Here is a 15697-nt window from a genome sequence, read left to right as displayed (position 1 = left end):
CCATTGCATAGACATGGAAGGGGCCTGGGAGCAGGCCAGTTCAAGGGGTGGCATAGGTGCAAGGTAGGAGGGAGTGGGCATAACTGGTGGTGAGGGAAGGGGTCCTGGCAAAGGGGTATAGCTGGTAATGGTGTAGCAGGGAATGGGAGGGCAGTAGGGACATCAGGGCTGTGTAGAGGGGAAGCATGGAGAAATAGATATCAATGTTCATAGCTAGCAACATGAATCTTCACGTTGCTGGTATTTTTAAGTGGTGGGAAAGTCCCCCACAAAATCTTCACCAACTTACAGGTGAGGCTGCTCAATTACATTTTCTATCTACTTAGTCCACTGCAAATCCAGGAAGACACCAGTTATGGATGTAGTCATAAACACACCAACCTCCTCCCACAGGCCTGACCATGCAAACAAACACACTCTCAGATTCTTCAGCTCCATAACAAACTCCCTTTCAATTCTGACCCACCTTAATACACAGCCAATTCCTCAATCACATTCCAGTGCACAACTTACTCTGACCTCATTCTTCCTGGACAAATGACTCATTATTGACTTGACTACTACCCATAGGTTTAGATGTTCTTTATGTTAATCTAGCTCTGGTTGTGCATTTGAGTATGTTTCAAATATCCTCATAAGCAGTGTACTGGAATGTGTCTGATTTTATTTTCTGTGCTTGAATACCACTCTAAGCTTACAGATATTAAAACACAGGAGATTTACTCTGGGAATGGCTCTTGGATTAGCTTAGCACATCATTGTCTTTAGAGAAATAGTTAGATGCAGGAGACTGCCACTTGCCTTGAGTTGCAACGTAGTGACGAGGCCGGTGGTATCCCTGGGAAAATATAAGAGAAGGGAAAACAAATCAGGAAGGTCCATAAAAATCACACGTCAGAGTGAGCAAACTGGCATGAATTTTACTTCTTCTGGCTAGAATCAGCTGTTGTGCTGTGAATGAGGCACGAGCACTAATGGGTACATAGAAACCCTACATGAGTCACATGGTCCCTTTGAGGAATTACAAATGGCAGGAACTGCTTTAGTCCTCTTTAATAATTCAACTACCATGAAATGTTTGGAGTTTTCATAGCATGGATTTGATGGTACCAGAGAGAAAACAAGAATGAGGCAGTTAATCTCTCTCTAAGGGTCTCTCTACACTTGGAGCTGAGAGATGTGACCCCCCAGCCCAAGGAGACATACCCCCACTAGCTCTCATCAAGTTGGTGCACTAAAAATAGAACACAGTCATGGCAGTGCGAGTGATGGGAGGGGCTAGCTGCCCCAGGTACATGCCCGCCAGAGACCCCAGACGTGCGCTCAGGGCAGTTATCCCATCCCGCTGCTCACACCGGCATGGCTTCATTGTCTTTTTAGCACACTAGCGCATTGAGAGCTAGTGTCAGTATGTCTCCTCAGGATGTGAATCTCCCCCCAGCTACTCGTGTAGAGATAGCCTAAAGAGGTACCACACCCACACGCAGATATGCTGATATGGTTCTCTGTCACGCAAGGTATGTACCCAGCCCTTACATCTATGTAGTTGGCGTTTATGTAGTCTGAGTGAGGGTCTCCATCCAACAGCTGCAGTCTCACTCTTGAATGATCATCTGAAAGATGAAAAGAAAAAGAGTCAAGTTAAAGATGAATAAAAGTACTAAGTGTTTCATGTGTGGTTAAGTGGAGAAGAATATGGCTGTCCTAAGGCAGTGGAAAACACAAGTGGGCAGATGTACTATAACTGAGCTTTCCATTTGCTGCTTTTTGGTTAATTGAACACATACAGCTGTATCAAAGACCATCATGGTGCTATCCATAAATTTGTCCATGATTTCCTTTTGGTATTTAAGGTGTTACCTTTACATCCTGTGGTTACCTTTTATTTATAGTAGGCATTTATTATTCACTGAAGTTAATATAATCTGTTATGAGATTTACACATAACATGAACATTCTTCATTTTCTGGATCTCAGCCTTCATCCTCTTAGGGTATGTCTTCACTACTTACCAGGTAGTGATCGATCTATCAGGAATCGATTTATTGCGTCTCATCTAGATGTGATAAATCGATCCCCGAATCAATGCCTGTACTCCACCTTGGCAGAAGGAGTAAGTGGAGTTGACGGGGGAGCCGCCGCGGTCAACTCACTGCTGTGAGGATGGCCAGGTAACTTGAACTAAGATACTTTGATTTCAGCTATGCGAATAGCATAGCGGAAGTTGCGTATCTTTGTTCGAACACTCCCCTCCCCCCCGCACCAGCATAGCCCAGGCCATAGGGAAGTGTCCAGATCACAAAAGCCAACACCACGCTTAGAACTAAATGGTAGCTTTCCTGGTCTGCTCAGAAGAGGGGCCAAGGATTGACAGGACTAGGGAAACTGAGGTGAGAGTTGAGATTAGGATTGTTACAGAAGAGAAAAATAAATGAGGTCACAACAGAGGTATTCAAAATACTGAATATAAAGATGGTAAAACAGTCACTCCTATTTACCTCTCTCATCATATGGAGAAGAGCTCTGTGAAGCTTGAAAGCTTGTCCCTTCCACCAGGAGAAGTTGATCTTACTTCACCCACCTTGTCTCTTTCAAGAAACCAATTTTTTTACCTCACCCACCTTGTCTCTCTCAAGAAACAAATTTTTCAGTTTTCAATAGAACTGAAGAATACAAAATTTAAAACTGATACCAAGGAACATTCTGTTTACATGGGAATGTACACAGCACAATGAACCTATATAACTCATTGCAACAAGACCACACTGAGGCCAAGAGTTTAGCAGTATTCAGTTACTTTAGATAGGGTAAAAAACTGCATAAACCAATCTCTGCCTGAAGTTACAAACAAACTTCTCCATGGGCAGATTATTCCCGAATTTTGTACTTGAGGATTCTTCCACCTTTCTCTGGAGCAACTGGTGCTGGCCGCTGTCAGAGACAAGATACTGGGCTAGCTGGACCACTGATCTGATCCGGTCTGGCATCTCCAATGTTTATGTACAGAAATGCCTAGGTAAGGATCAACTGCTGAAAAATATTCTATTTTGGGTGCTCAACACTAGACACCTTGGGTCTGATTTTTTGAAGAGGTGCTAAGGATCCAGAGTTTCCATTGACTTTAATTCCTATGAACTAACTATCTAGAAATTAGCACCCAAGGACTAAGGCACTGAGAATTTAGAGGCACTTATGAAAATTTGGCCCCAAACATCTAACCGGTCATTTAAACACTATCATCATGATTAAACACACAATCATAGTAATTGCACATGCAAACTAGAGGCCTGATCCCATACCACTGAAGTCAAGAGATGCTTTGCCACTGAATTTAATGGAAACAGGATCAGGTTATAAGTGGCCAGATTTATGTGCATCAGTTCTGGAAACCAGGGCCCAGATGCATATGGACATGTATTGCAATTAATTTTCTTATGGGAGAGGTACAAAACCCAATAGTGTCTTGACTTTATGGGTCAGGTGTTTTAACACAAATGCAATGGATAAACCTGCAAATACAGACACACTATCATGGCTGCAAAACCCCATAATTGTGCTAAAAATGGTTACGCAGGTCAGGCAGACTGGAGTTCTGTTATATGATTTGGGTTCACAAATATGGGTTTTGTGGATGTAGTGAGTACATGTGTATTTCTGCAGATGCACACATTGCTCCCACTTTTAGAAAGTTAGCTGTACTTAAACCAGTACATTTTGAATTTTACTTAACCACATGGTCAGACAGACAAAAGAATTTATGCTAAGAGTAATTTACAAAGACAGCTAGAGAGCTGATTAGATTGTATGTATGGAAGCAACACACAAAATGTACTGCAGACAATTGCTCACAAGGCATGGAGCCAAGCTAGTGAGAATCATACAGAACAGAAATTAAAACGATCTTAGACGTAACGGGGGAAAAGTTAACATTCCTCTATAGTGATGTCACAAGGAGATCAGAACCTTAAGAATGTCTAGTTTATCGCAACAATGTAATTGAAAAGAAACAACTAATGTTCCTGCCACGCTATAAAGAATCACAATTTGAACCTCTAAGGCACTATCCTAAAAATATGTCTAAGAAGGTGGCGGCAGGAGAAGAATATCACTTGTAGACATTTATACATGGGGAAGGACTGAGGAAGGCAGCACTTTTGTTGACATAAAGAATAAAATTTTATCTTTAAAGGAAAAAATTGTGGCTTTATCTGTAATGCAAAATAAGCTATGAAGAAACAATCATTTGAAATGAAATAAAGAAAACTTAAAAACAGAGGAGGCATTTAGGCTGAGGTCCAATTCTGTTTTTGGACCAACTGAAATATGCTGGGAGCTCAGTTTTTCTTCTGTGGGATCGGAGGCATAATATCTCATTGCACTTTTTATAGAAATGAGATTTTATTTCTCATGGGAGAAGTATTTTGCTCATAGGGTGAATGGTATTAATGATGTCTTACCTTTCAGGAGGGAGTGGGGCCTTTAATCTAGTTCATATTTTTAGGGGAACTGGCTAGATAAAAAGTTAATGAAATAACTTATCTTTTAAATCACATTTTCCCAATGCTTTGCAAAGCTGTTAGGAATGTACCTTATGGGGGAAGGTACACAGTACATTAATGCACTAAGAGTAATACTAGTGTTCTCATAAAGCATCTATAGATTTTAAAATGCTTTACGAAGGAAGGCAAATATCTTTTCTTTTAAATGGGGAAACTCAGACACACAGAGATGAGGTAACCTGCCCAAGATCACACAACAGGTCTGTACTAGAGATGAGGTTAGAACCTGGGTCCCCTGATTCTTAGAACTTTCCATTACTGGACCACACTATCTCAGAAGCCTCTAATCTCTGGCAAGCTAAGCTCAAGTTCAAATCAGAGTGTGGGTGAATTCATTTCACATCACAAAATCACCACACATTTTAGCATGAGTGGGAGCATCTGCTTAAGAGCAAGCTCATGCCTACAAAATCCAGGGCTGTGAGAAACTGCTGAAACATTGTAATGACATTTTTTATCATTTGATTTTGCCATATCATCTTCTACCCTTGTGAATTAACATAACTAGAAAAAATTACAAAAAATTGGCTGTAAACCAGTTTTACTACCAAGTCCAAACTGAGAAGGATTTCACAGAAAATAGTTCCCATTCTGGAACACCAAATTCATCATTTCACACTTGTGTCAAAATTCCCATTTTTGAATAATTGTGACTGTCGGTGTGATTATTTCCACATCTCGTTTTGACACTAGAGTTATCCCATGAAGTGGAAGCTGTACAGAGGCATGGGGCAATATTTTCAATGAGGTGAAGACAGCAGCCAGGAACAGAATATTGTTCAGTGAGGAAGTCAGGAACATAAACTAAGCTCACCCCTTCTTGGATTTAAAAGGGTTTTTATTCTGTGCCCATCCCTGACACATACTTTTTATTTTTATGAGCTGTGTTGCTCTCCATGGTACCGACTCAAGTCTATATTTTTCTCCATGTAAGAAAATTCTGACTGAATTATTTATGCTTCATTTGTGCTCTTTGACAGTAGCTCAAATGCCTTTGCAGAAGCTGTCCTTTCTGCACTTTCCATAATTTTATATATTTCAATGATGTTCCCTCACAATCTTCTCCGTCCCAAAGGATATTTCAAGACATCTCTTTTTTTTAAAATTAGTTTCCCTGTAGGATTCTCTTTGCCTTCTGTTCTGTATTTTCTATTTCTATGGACCAAATTGTGACTTTGAAGTCCTGGTCTGTTTTGGAGGCTGGAGGGACTGCACTGCAGTAGGAGCCCTGGGAGAATTCTGGCTGACTCAGCTGTAATTACTCCCTGGGTACCAGGAACAGCACTTCCCTTTGACAGAAGGCATCCCACTCCATGCTGGGTTATATCAAGTGGGGACAGTGTTCAGCCCAGGGGAAAAGGAGAGGGAAAGACTTGTTGTGCTGTCGTAGACTATCAGGCCAGAAGGCACCATCATGATCATCTAGTCTGACCTCCTGCACTTGCAGGCCACAGAACCTCACCCTCCCACTCCTGTAATAGACTCCTAATCTCTGGCTGAGTTACCGAAGTCCTCAGATCATGGTTTAAAGATTTCAAGTTACAGAGAATCCACCTGTACAGTAGTTTAAACCTGCAAGTGACCTATGCCCCAGGCTGCACAGAAAGGCAAAAAAAAAAAAAAAGCCCGAGTCTCTCTGCCAATCTGACCCAGGGGGAAATTCCTTCACAACCCCAAATATGACAATCAATTGACCCTGAGAATGTGGGCAAGACACACCAGACAGAAACATTGGAGAAAATTTGCTGTAGTAATTCAGAGCCCTCCCCATCTCGGATCCCATCACCAAGCGTTGGAGATATTTGCTGCTAGCAGTGGCAGATTGGCTACATGCCATTGTAGGCAGTCTCGTCAGACTATCCCCACCACCCAGGGGTGGTCTCAGATCTCAGCATCCCTGACTTTGAATGGCTGGGGGGAGATGCAGTGAAAATCTGGACCAAAAGTCCAATAACAGTTGCTGTGATTTTTTTATCTATATAATGGGATAAACCAAAACCTCAACACCAGACACCCCCAAACATTTTGAAGGACTAAAAATCCAGGTCTCAAAATGATTCCAAATAGTTTCACCCAAAGCACATTTTTATTTGTCCATATTCAGGCAAACAGATTCCTCCTTCCTCACTGGTCCCTGGTCTACAAAGAGGATTCTTCTTTTGTCCCCCACTCTTTGCTTTATTTTTCAGATCTTTACATTAAAGGCTAAATCCTAAACCCAGACACACAGCCCACGTATCTTGGCACTGTACTGAGTTCTGCTAGGATACCTCCCCCAGCACTGGGAAACCTCAAGGCTGAAGTCATTCCCACACAGACGACACATACCACCTCCCCAGCAGGAAAACTGAAGGATCTGTGTGGTTTTGAAGACATGACCCCAACTCCACTCAACTCCCGCAGCTCCCCACAAAACACCTCTGTGTACTGGGTTGCAGGGAGCCCCACAAAGCAGAGCTTCACAACGCTCAAGGGAATTAGGACCCACTGTGCTGAATCCCTGTATCCTTCCCCCATGTGCGGTGGAACTTGACCTCTACCACTGCAGTTTGGGCTGTTTGCAGCTGCAAGAGTTGGGATTGGGAGAAAGACCTACTGGTATCTGCACAGAGAGGTTAGTGCCCTGTTTTAACACAATGCTGAGAAGGAGGAGTGAGCTGGGAAAGATAATCCTTGTACTGTATCAGAGTAACAGCCGTGTTAGTCTGTATTCGCAAAAAGAAAAGGAGGACTTGTGGCACCTTAGAGACGAACCAATTTATTTGAGCGTAAGCTTTCGTGAGCTACAGCTCACTTCATCGGATGCAGTGAGCTGTAGCTCACAAAAGCTTATGCTCAAATAAATTGGTTCGTCTCTAAGGTGCCACAAGTCCTCCTTTTCTTCTTGTACTGTATCGTTACCCAAAGGGGCATAAGGATAAGATGTTCTGTGATTCATGGAGCGGTGCTACTGCGAGAGGTTACAAGAGAGGCACTTACAGAAATTACAGCAAAATCAGAAAGCCCTTCAATGCCCTTCCCATGGGGACTTGTGGTTCCTGTTTCAGGAGCGGTGAAACAGTAATAGAAATATTTAGCAAAGCATGTTAATTGGCAGCTGTAGCCTTTTAATAAATAAAATGGTAAAACTAATCAGTGCAGACTCTGGCTCTTGCCAGCAATTGCATTTGAACCACAATTACGCAGTTTGTTAAAGGTGCAGTGGTTTTATTCACCATTTCCCAAGATATCTTGCCTGCTCAGAATTTTGTGGCATGTACCCAATAAGGACATATCTCCTTCTCATGATTGGCTTTAGGGAGTCATAAGAACATAAGAATGACAATACTGGGTCAGACCAAAGGACCATCCAGCCCAGTATCCTGTCTACCGACAATGGCCAATGCCAGGTGCCCCAGTGGCAGTGAACCGAACAGGTAATGATCTAGTGATCTCTCTCCTGCCATCCATCTCCACCCTCTGACAAACAGAGGCTAGGGACACCATTCCTTACCCAGCCTGGCTAATAGCTATTAATGGACTTAACCTCCATGAATTTATCCAGTTCTCTGTTAAACCCTGTTATAGTCCTAGTCTTCACAACTTCCTCAGGCAAGGAGTTCCACAGGTTGACTGTGCACTGAGTGAAGAAGAACTTCCTTTTATTTGTTTTAAACCTGCTGCCCACTATTTTCATTTGGTGGCCCCTAGTTCTTATATTATGGGAACAAGTAAATAACTTTTCCTTATTCACTTTCTCCACACCACTCATGATTTTATATACCTCTATCATATCCCCCCTTAGTCTCCTCTTTTCCAAGCTGAAAAGTCCTAGCCTCTTTAATCTCTCCTCATATGGGACCTGTTCCAAACCCCTAATCATTTTAGTTGCCCTTTTCTGAACCTTTTCTAATACCAGTATATCTTTTTTGAGATGAGGGGACCACATCTGTACACAGTATTCAAGATGTGGGTGTACCATGGATTTATATAAGGGCAATAAGATATTCTCCATCTTATTCTTTATCCCTTTTTTATCCCTAACATCCCGTATTCTTTTTTGACTGCCGCTGCACTCTGCGTGAACGTCTTCAGAGAACTATCCATGATGACTCCAAGAACTTTCTCCTGATTAGTTGTAGCTAAATTAGCCCCCATCATATTGTATGTATAGTTAGGGTTATTTTTTCCAATGTGCATTACTTTACATTTATCCACATTACATTTCATTTGCCATTTTGATCCCCAATCACTTAGTTTTGTGAGATCTTTTTGAAGTTCTTCACAGTCTGCTTTGGTCTTAACTATCTTGAGGAGTTTAGTATCATCTGCAAACTTTGCCACTTCACTGTTTACCCCTTTCTCCAGATCATTTATGAATAAGTTGAATAGAATTGGTCCTAGGACTGACCCTTGGACTCCTGGGTTCTATTTCCAGGTCTGCTGTCATTTCTCTGAGCCTGATCCTCTTGCCTTCACTTAGGCATAATTCCCAATGAAATCAATCATCAGTCAGGCTGACAAGACCAACAGAGAAGCCACACTATGTGGTGAACATCCCTTTCCTTCTCTCCCAGGGGCCTGATTCTCCCAAACCAGCATATGGATAAGTCCCACTGACATCAATGAGAACTACTCATTTTCTGTGGCTGGAGAATAAAGCCCCAGCAAATACTGGAGTTGGAACTGTTGGAAGCATCATTAACTCCTGCTATGTGCTTTGACAGTCCCACTCAGAGAGATCACAGAGTCCAACTAATAGCACCAGGACTCCTGGTGTGGGCTCAAGAATAGAAAGGAAGGGGATCCTATACTGCTGTCCAGGACCCCTGGGTCTGGGAGAAAAGATACCTTTTGATACCTGAATTCTGCTTTATTTCTGGTATGGCCTCCTGGCTAGTGCATACTCTCCTGGTCCCGTGTCCCTGATGGGAAATTATGTAGACACCACTGGAGTCAAAATTTTGATTTTTTTTTTGGTTCCTCTCCAGGCATTTTTGCAAAGGAGGGACAAGTATAAGGCCTGATCCAATGTTCAGTCCTTCAAGTCATTGCAAAGACTTCCACTGATTTCAATGGATGTTGGAACAGGCCCATAGGCTCTTCAGATATCTCCTTTCTTCCCTGGGCACTTTCTTTCCCTTTAATGGTATCCATCCTGAGACACCTAGGAAATTATGAGGCAAAGAATTTCATTCCATTTATCTGTTCCTATCCCTTCCGTTACTAAACTCTCCTTCCTGTCTCTTAGAAGGTCTATTGTCTCCTCCTCTGCACTCTTGATTCAATATGTATTTGAGGGGAAAAAACTCAATCTTGTTATTTATCTTAAGCTCGTGTGCATCCTTCCTCTCCTTCTCTACCTCCACTTTTCTTATCTATACCTTTTCACCCTCTCTGCCTCATCTTTCCTATCTGCCTCTGGACCTGAACTTGTATTACAGTGTTTTAGACCTTGCAAACACCTCTTTCTTAGCTTTGATTACATTTTGCATTTCCATATTCAAGAACATCAGCTCCTCTCTCTTGATTCCTATTGTATTTATATTTGTAGCCAAAAGGCAGCATAACACTTTGTCAGACAACAATTCATCCTAGTTGTTAGTACCTGTTAATAAATATTAACCCCTTAAATCCTCTTTTTATTGCAGATTAAACTCTTTCACATGTTAACTATTCTTCCAGACTCTTTATGATATTAGAAGTGTGTTTGAATTCTAAGGCCAGAGTGTTGGTTCTTGACCTGTAAAAGACCTGGATTCAGGAACTTTATGTGATCAAGTATTGAGCTGTACTTCATTATGGTTGGTGCCTCCAAATCTGTGGGATTATACATGTCTAGGGACAGGACCCATCAAACTGTTAAAAAAGTATCCACAGAAGTAAGTTATAAACAAAAACAGTGTGTCTGATAAGGGATTCATCTTATGGCAGATGTTTTCTGTAATGGACTGTGTGATTGATAAGGAATAATTGTTATTACAGATGGGTTCTGTAATGGATGAAACAATGACCTATTGAAAAATGTTTTTAACTCAGTAAAACTTCTGGTTGTAACAGCTGTCAGTAATAATGACCAGATTAGAATTCCATTTAGTTTATTGATCATCTAACCTAAAAATTCCATAAAAGAAATTCCATAAGTAATTAGGTAAAACAAAAATGTCAAAACAAGACACACAGTGAAATTAATTGCGGGAAAGCAATTTTCCCTTACAAAAAGGCGTTTCTCTGTCTCACGCTCCATAAAAGACAAGGGATTTGAAAGTTAGCTCGGCGAGTGCTAACTGCTTGAGTCTCATCATTTACAGAGGAGAGAGACACAGAGGCCAGGTTTTTACCGTATATCAAAGGGTCAGAATGTGTCTATTATTTCTGTATTCTGTATAGTGCTCTACTAATCTCGGATAGTTAATCTTTGATTAACTAATTCCATTTGAATGTATTTAACAATCTCAAGTAATTAACTTCAAGCATGCAGCATTATGAACATTTCCCCACTGTGTCATTTCCCATTCACCTTGTTTGATTTCACTATGTGTTTTTTTCCCATGTGCTGCACTTGTTGCTGATCTCTCGAGTCCTAAATTGGACAGTAACTACAGCCTCTGTCTTCCATCTTCAGTCATGTCCTCTGCTTACTCAAAACTACCTGAAAAAATTGCCTTACATATTTTCCTCATTACATACATCACTCATAAATACAGTGGCACTTTCTTCTTCAAAAACACTGGACAAGTATTTATTCTAGTACTACCATCTCCATTTTACACATGGAGAAACAGAAGCAAGGAGGTTAAGTGACCTGCCCAATGCCACAGAGTAAATCAGTTGCAAAACTGGGATTTTAAATAAGGAATTCCTGATTTACTTTCAATCCCATAATTATTCCTCTAGATCAAAAAGTTTCTAAACCATTCTACACCATGCCCAACAGCCTGTGGCTTGAGTTGTTGTTTTTATATCATTGGTGCCACAGATATGGAAGCTGGAAAATAAATTACAGTAACCCCTCACTTAAAGTCGTCCCACTTAACGTTGTTTCATTGTTACGGTGCTGATCAATTAGGGAACACGTTCGTTTCAAGTTGCGCAATGCTCCCTTAGAACGTCGTTTGGCAGCCGCCTGCTTTGTCCACTGCTTGCAGGAAGAGCAGCCTGTTGGAGTGAGCTGGCAGGGGGGGGTGGGCTTGGAACCAGGGTCGATGGGCAGCCCCCCATCAGCTCCCCGCTCCCCTAAGTTCCCTCTGCGGCAGCCGCCCAGCAGGCTACCAATTGCTGGCAGTTCAGCAGTACCTCCCCCCACTGCCGTGTGTTGCTCCTGCCCCCTGCCTTGGGGCTGCTCCTGTGAGCCTCCTGCTTGCTGTGCGGGGGAAAAGGGGGGAGAAGAGGGGGCTGTCAGGGTGTCCCCCTCCCCCCTGCTCCTGCACCTGGCTTACCCCTTCTCCATAGAGCTGGGGGGGACACGACAAGGCTCAGGATGGAGAGAGCTTGCAGGCACAGCTGCTGTCTCACCTTCCTGATTTTTTTAAAGGCAATGCACTAGAATGGGGTCAGTGTACTTAAAGGGGCAATGCAAATCTCTCTCTCTCCCTCCCACACACAGGGTGTGTGTCTCTGTCTGCCATGCTGTCTCCCCTCCCTCCATTCGTGCTGTCTTGTAGAATCTGAGGCTACATTAACAACAGTGTGTTAGCCCTTGAGGGCTCAGACGAATGCTAGTTCATTATTTAGTAGTAAGGCATTCCCTGGGAAATATCCCACCCTGTGACTCCACCATCTCAACCGAGCTTCACAATCTTCATTGCTGTGTACAGTATTAAATTGTTTGTTTAAAACTTATACTCTGTGTGTGTGTGTGTGTGTGTGTATATATATATATATATATAAAATATAGTTTTTTATCTGGTGAAAAAAAATTTCCCCGGAACCAACCCCCCCTTCCCCATTTACATTAATTCTTATGGGAAAATTGGATTCATTTAACATCACATTTTTCAGGAACATAACTAAAACATTAACCGAGGAGTTACTGTATATTCAAAATGTATTAGTGAATCTCAGTTCACAATTAGGTAGGCTTCTAATGCTACAGTATTAGTTCAGTTTCTGTTTTCATTTCTTCTGTTTGTTATAGTGATTTCATTCTGTTGAGACATGAGCCTGAGCCATAAACTTAGGATCCAAATCTAGATCTTCCCTACAGGCAGATGGAAACTATCTAGTTCCAGGATTTTGGCTCAGACCCATTGTTTAATTCTGTTGCTGCATCAGATTATGCAGGTTAAACCATGTCCAGCTGGAACACAGACAAACCAAACAAAAAAACAAAAGCAAAAAATTCCAACCAAACCAACCAAAATGTGTCAAAGTTTTTGAAACTAAAAATAAATTAAAAGATTTGGTTTGGGTATTGACCAAGTGTCTGGGGCAGAGGAAGAGCTTATTTTATCCAGCACAGTTTGCCCATCCTGACTAATTAATTAATTATTATTATTATTATTATATACATCACATTGTGCTAGGCACCCTATGAACACACAGTAAAATACTGTAAATTCTCCAGAGTAGGAACTCAATCTAAACTGTCAAAACAGAGAAAAGATGTGAAATAAGCAGTATTATTAGCCCCATTTTATGAACGGAGATCTAAGGCAGACAGACAGACAGACAGTGACTTCTCCCAGGTCACCCAGAAATCTGTGCCAGATCAAGAACGAGTTCTAAATCTGATGAGTCAGAGTCAAGTGGCTTAACTATAAGGCCATTATTTATATTTGCAAGAAAGATATTTTTTCCCTGGTCAATGCAGAATGTATGAATGCATGGGGCCTAATTTTGCCCTTATTTATGCTAGCATGACTCAACTGATTTCAATGGGACAGTCAAAAAGTGTCCGTTTCTGTTCCTGGATTGGTTTATTATATCAATAATCGAATACAGGGGTTCTAAAATAGCTTCCATGCTGCTGAACACATCTTAAGAGAGAGAGAGAGGGTCTCAGACACCTCCCATCTCATTTACAATCCCATAACATCCCTGTAGCAACTACACCAATTGCTTACTTGAGCAGGTAAGATCGGGAAGTGTTTAACATCATTTTAGCTGTCAATGTGATTCAGGAGGAAACAGGAATAGAGCTCACCTCATGTGAGCAACCAGGTCTCTGGAGACCACCAGTGAGTGCTCTACAGACTACAGTCTATCAACCTCTATTCTAAGGGAAAAATTCTGTTCTCTAATCCACATCTCAGCTCTAATATTCCTGGTCTCCCACTGAACTCCCATTCGTGGTATTGAAAGCTCTGTGTATGTAGAGATAGAACAGGCTATTGGCATCATAGTCCATCATGAAAATCTGACAGCAGGATTTTGCCCTTAAGTACAAAATCTGAAACACGCTGGGGGGGGGGGAACGGAGAGATATCACAACAAGAAGCTTAGCCTGCAACTAACTAATCAAACTGTTCAAAGGCTGGGCATTTTCAGCCATTTTTCTTTATTTAGGCTCTCGAACATCCACCCAGACGCTTACAAACACACACAGTATGCTCAGTTTAATTTGAATTTGGACCTACAGGAAATGATGTTCCCATATCTATTCTTATTGCGGTTTTCATCTTCCTTGGCCGTATCCCAAGATGCCGTCTGCCCCTCGGGTAGAGCCTGAAAAATAAACAGTGGTAGAGTGTTTATAAAAAGAGTGGCCAATGCCTTCAGGTGGTTTAACATGACAAAGCTGGGCAAAAATAAAGGCGATGCATAATTCAATACTCAACCAACCAAACAGCTGTTCTCAAGGAGGAAAAGGCAGATCGGATTATGTAAAAGGCACAGCTCTGCAGAGACCATTAGCACTCTTTGGTTTATGCTGGCTAAGAATCATTTTCCTCGTGCAAGTATGGACCTAAAAGGGATGGGGAAGTGCATTGGCTTCTGGCGGCATATTTATAGGGAAAGCGATGTTCCCCTGCAGTGCAGGGTCTGTGAGGATTTCACACACACATGCCCTTGAGAAAGACCAGATGGTTGAAATGCAGAACTCAGTCTTGTAGGATATTTAAATAGAAAGTATATAGGGTGGTTTCTCCTATTGCTGGATTAATAACAGTGTGATACCAGTCTTCAGTAACTACATCATACAAACCTTCTGGTGGTTTTCTTAAAGGAATTCCTGCAAGGCTTTACCACATCACCCACACAGAACGATATTATAGCCATTGCCTTTGTACTACACAGGGACTGAGCATCAGATGCTGCATAAAATGTACACACAGACACACAGCTAAAGGACATGGCCACAGTTATAAACCTGGGATTTGTTTCTTGGAGCGGGAGGTTCCACATCCCACTGCTAGCATTTCAACCACCCTCTGACTTGGTCACATGACTCCCTTTAGATATGATCATATGGACCATTTTCCAAAATGAAGGTTCTTATGGAAATAGCCAGGAAAAAGGCACATCTCATGAGACATAGCCAGGGAGGCAGACTTTCCCCTCTTTGCAACAGGGCTTGAAGTGTCTGTAAATTGGGATGATCACTCAGGACATAGCCAGGGAAACTTCAGCATGTGCAGTTCAGAGAAGCAGAAGCAGCGTTCTCTTTTGGGCCACAGATGGCACTAACCTTCTGTTAGTGCCACTTGCACATAGCTTCTTGCCGCTGAGACAGAAAACCACAATCGTGAATTCTCAACTGTAGCTCCATCCTGGCCGTGCTCAGTGTTGAGAATGTAAATGGCAGCTCCTACGTATCTTCCCCTGAGATTTTCTGTCACTTTGCCATTCCCAAGCACTACTTGTAAGCAAATGCAGTGTTCCAAGAGAATAATAGCAGTGTTACAAACTATTATTTAGGATTCTTGGGAAATAATGTTCTTTTAATTTAATCCTTGGAGACTTTATTTTGCCTTCACTAGCAGCAGGTGGTTTGCAATAGCCCAAATTTGAAAATGAACTCACATGCATCTTCACAAGCCATCTAGGTCTATTATTGCGTCTGATTTGGGCTGGAAGAGAGACATAATAACTAGGCTCCACAAACCTGACATTGCAATAAACCGTGATATGAACGACTCCCTGGCAGATCTTGAATTTCCTCTCACAGAGTTCCAGGACAGATGATGTCAGGCACATCTGTGAGTGCTGCTGAGAAC

At 41.9% G+C, this 15697-nt stretch overlaps 1 protein-coding gene across 1 annotated transcript in view; it reads right to left on the bottom strand.

The window, feature by feature from the left end:
• Positions 1–15697, bottom strand: part of PTPRT (protein tyrosine phosphatase receptor type T) — a 725977-nt gene that overhangs the window by 25539 nt on the left and 684741 nt on the right. Inside the window, exons 20-22 of the mRNA XM_077831843.1 lie at positions 14117–14204; positions 1537–1613; positions 802–838 (exon numbers count right to left, since the gene is read on the bottom strand). Of these exons, the coding sequence (XP_077687969.1) occupies positions 802–838; positions 1537–1613; positions 14117–14204 (202 nt within the window). The remainder of the gene's footprint in view (positions 1–801; positions 839–1536; positions 1614–14116; positions 14205–15697) is intronic.

Source organism: Eretmochelys imbricata, chromosome 13 (assembly GCF_965152235.1).
Source record: "Eretmochelys imbricata isolate rEreImb1 chromosome 13, rEreImb1.hap1, whole genome shotgun sequence".
NCBI lineage: Eukaryota > Metazoa > Chordata > Testudines > Cheloniidae > Eretmochelys > Eretmochelys imbricata.
This window is presented reverse-complemented; position numbering and strand designations above follow the sequence as displayed.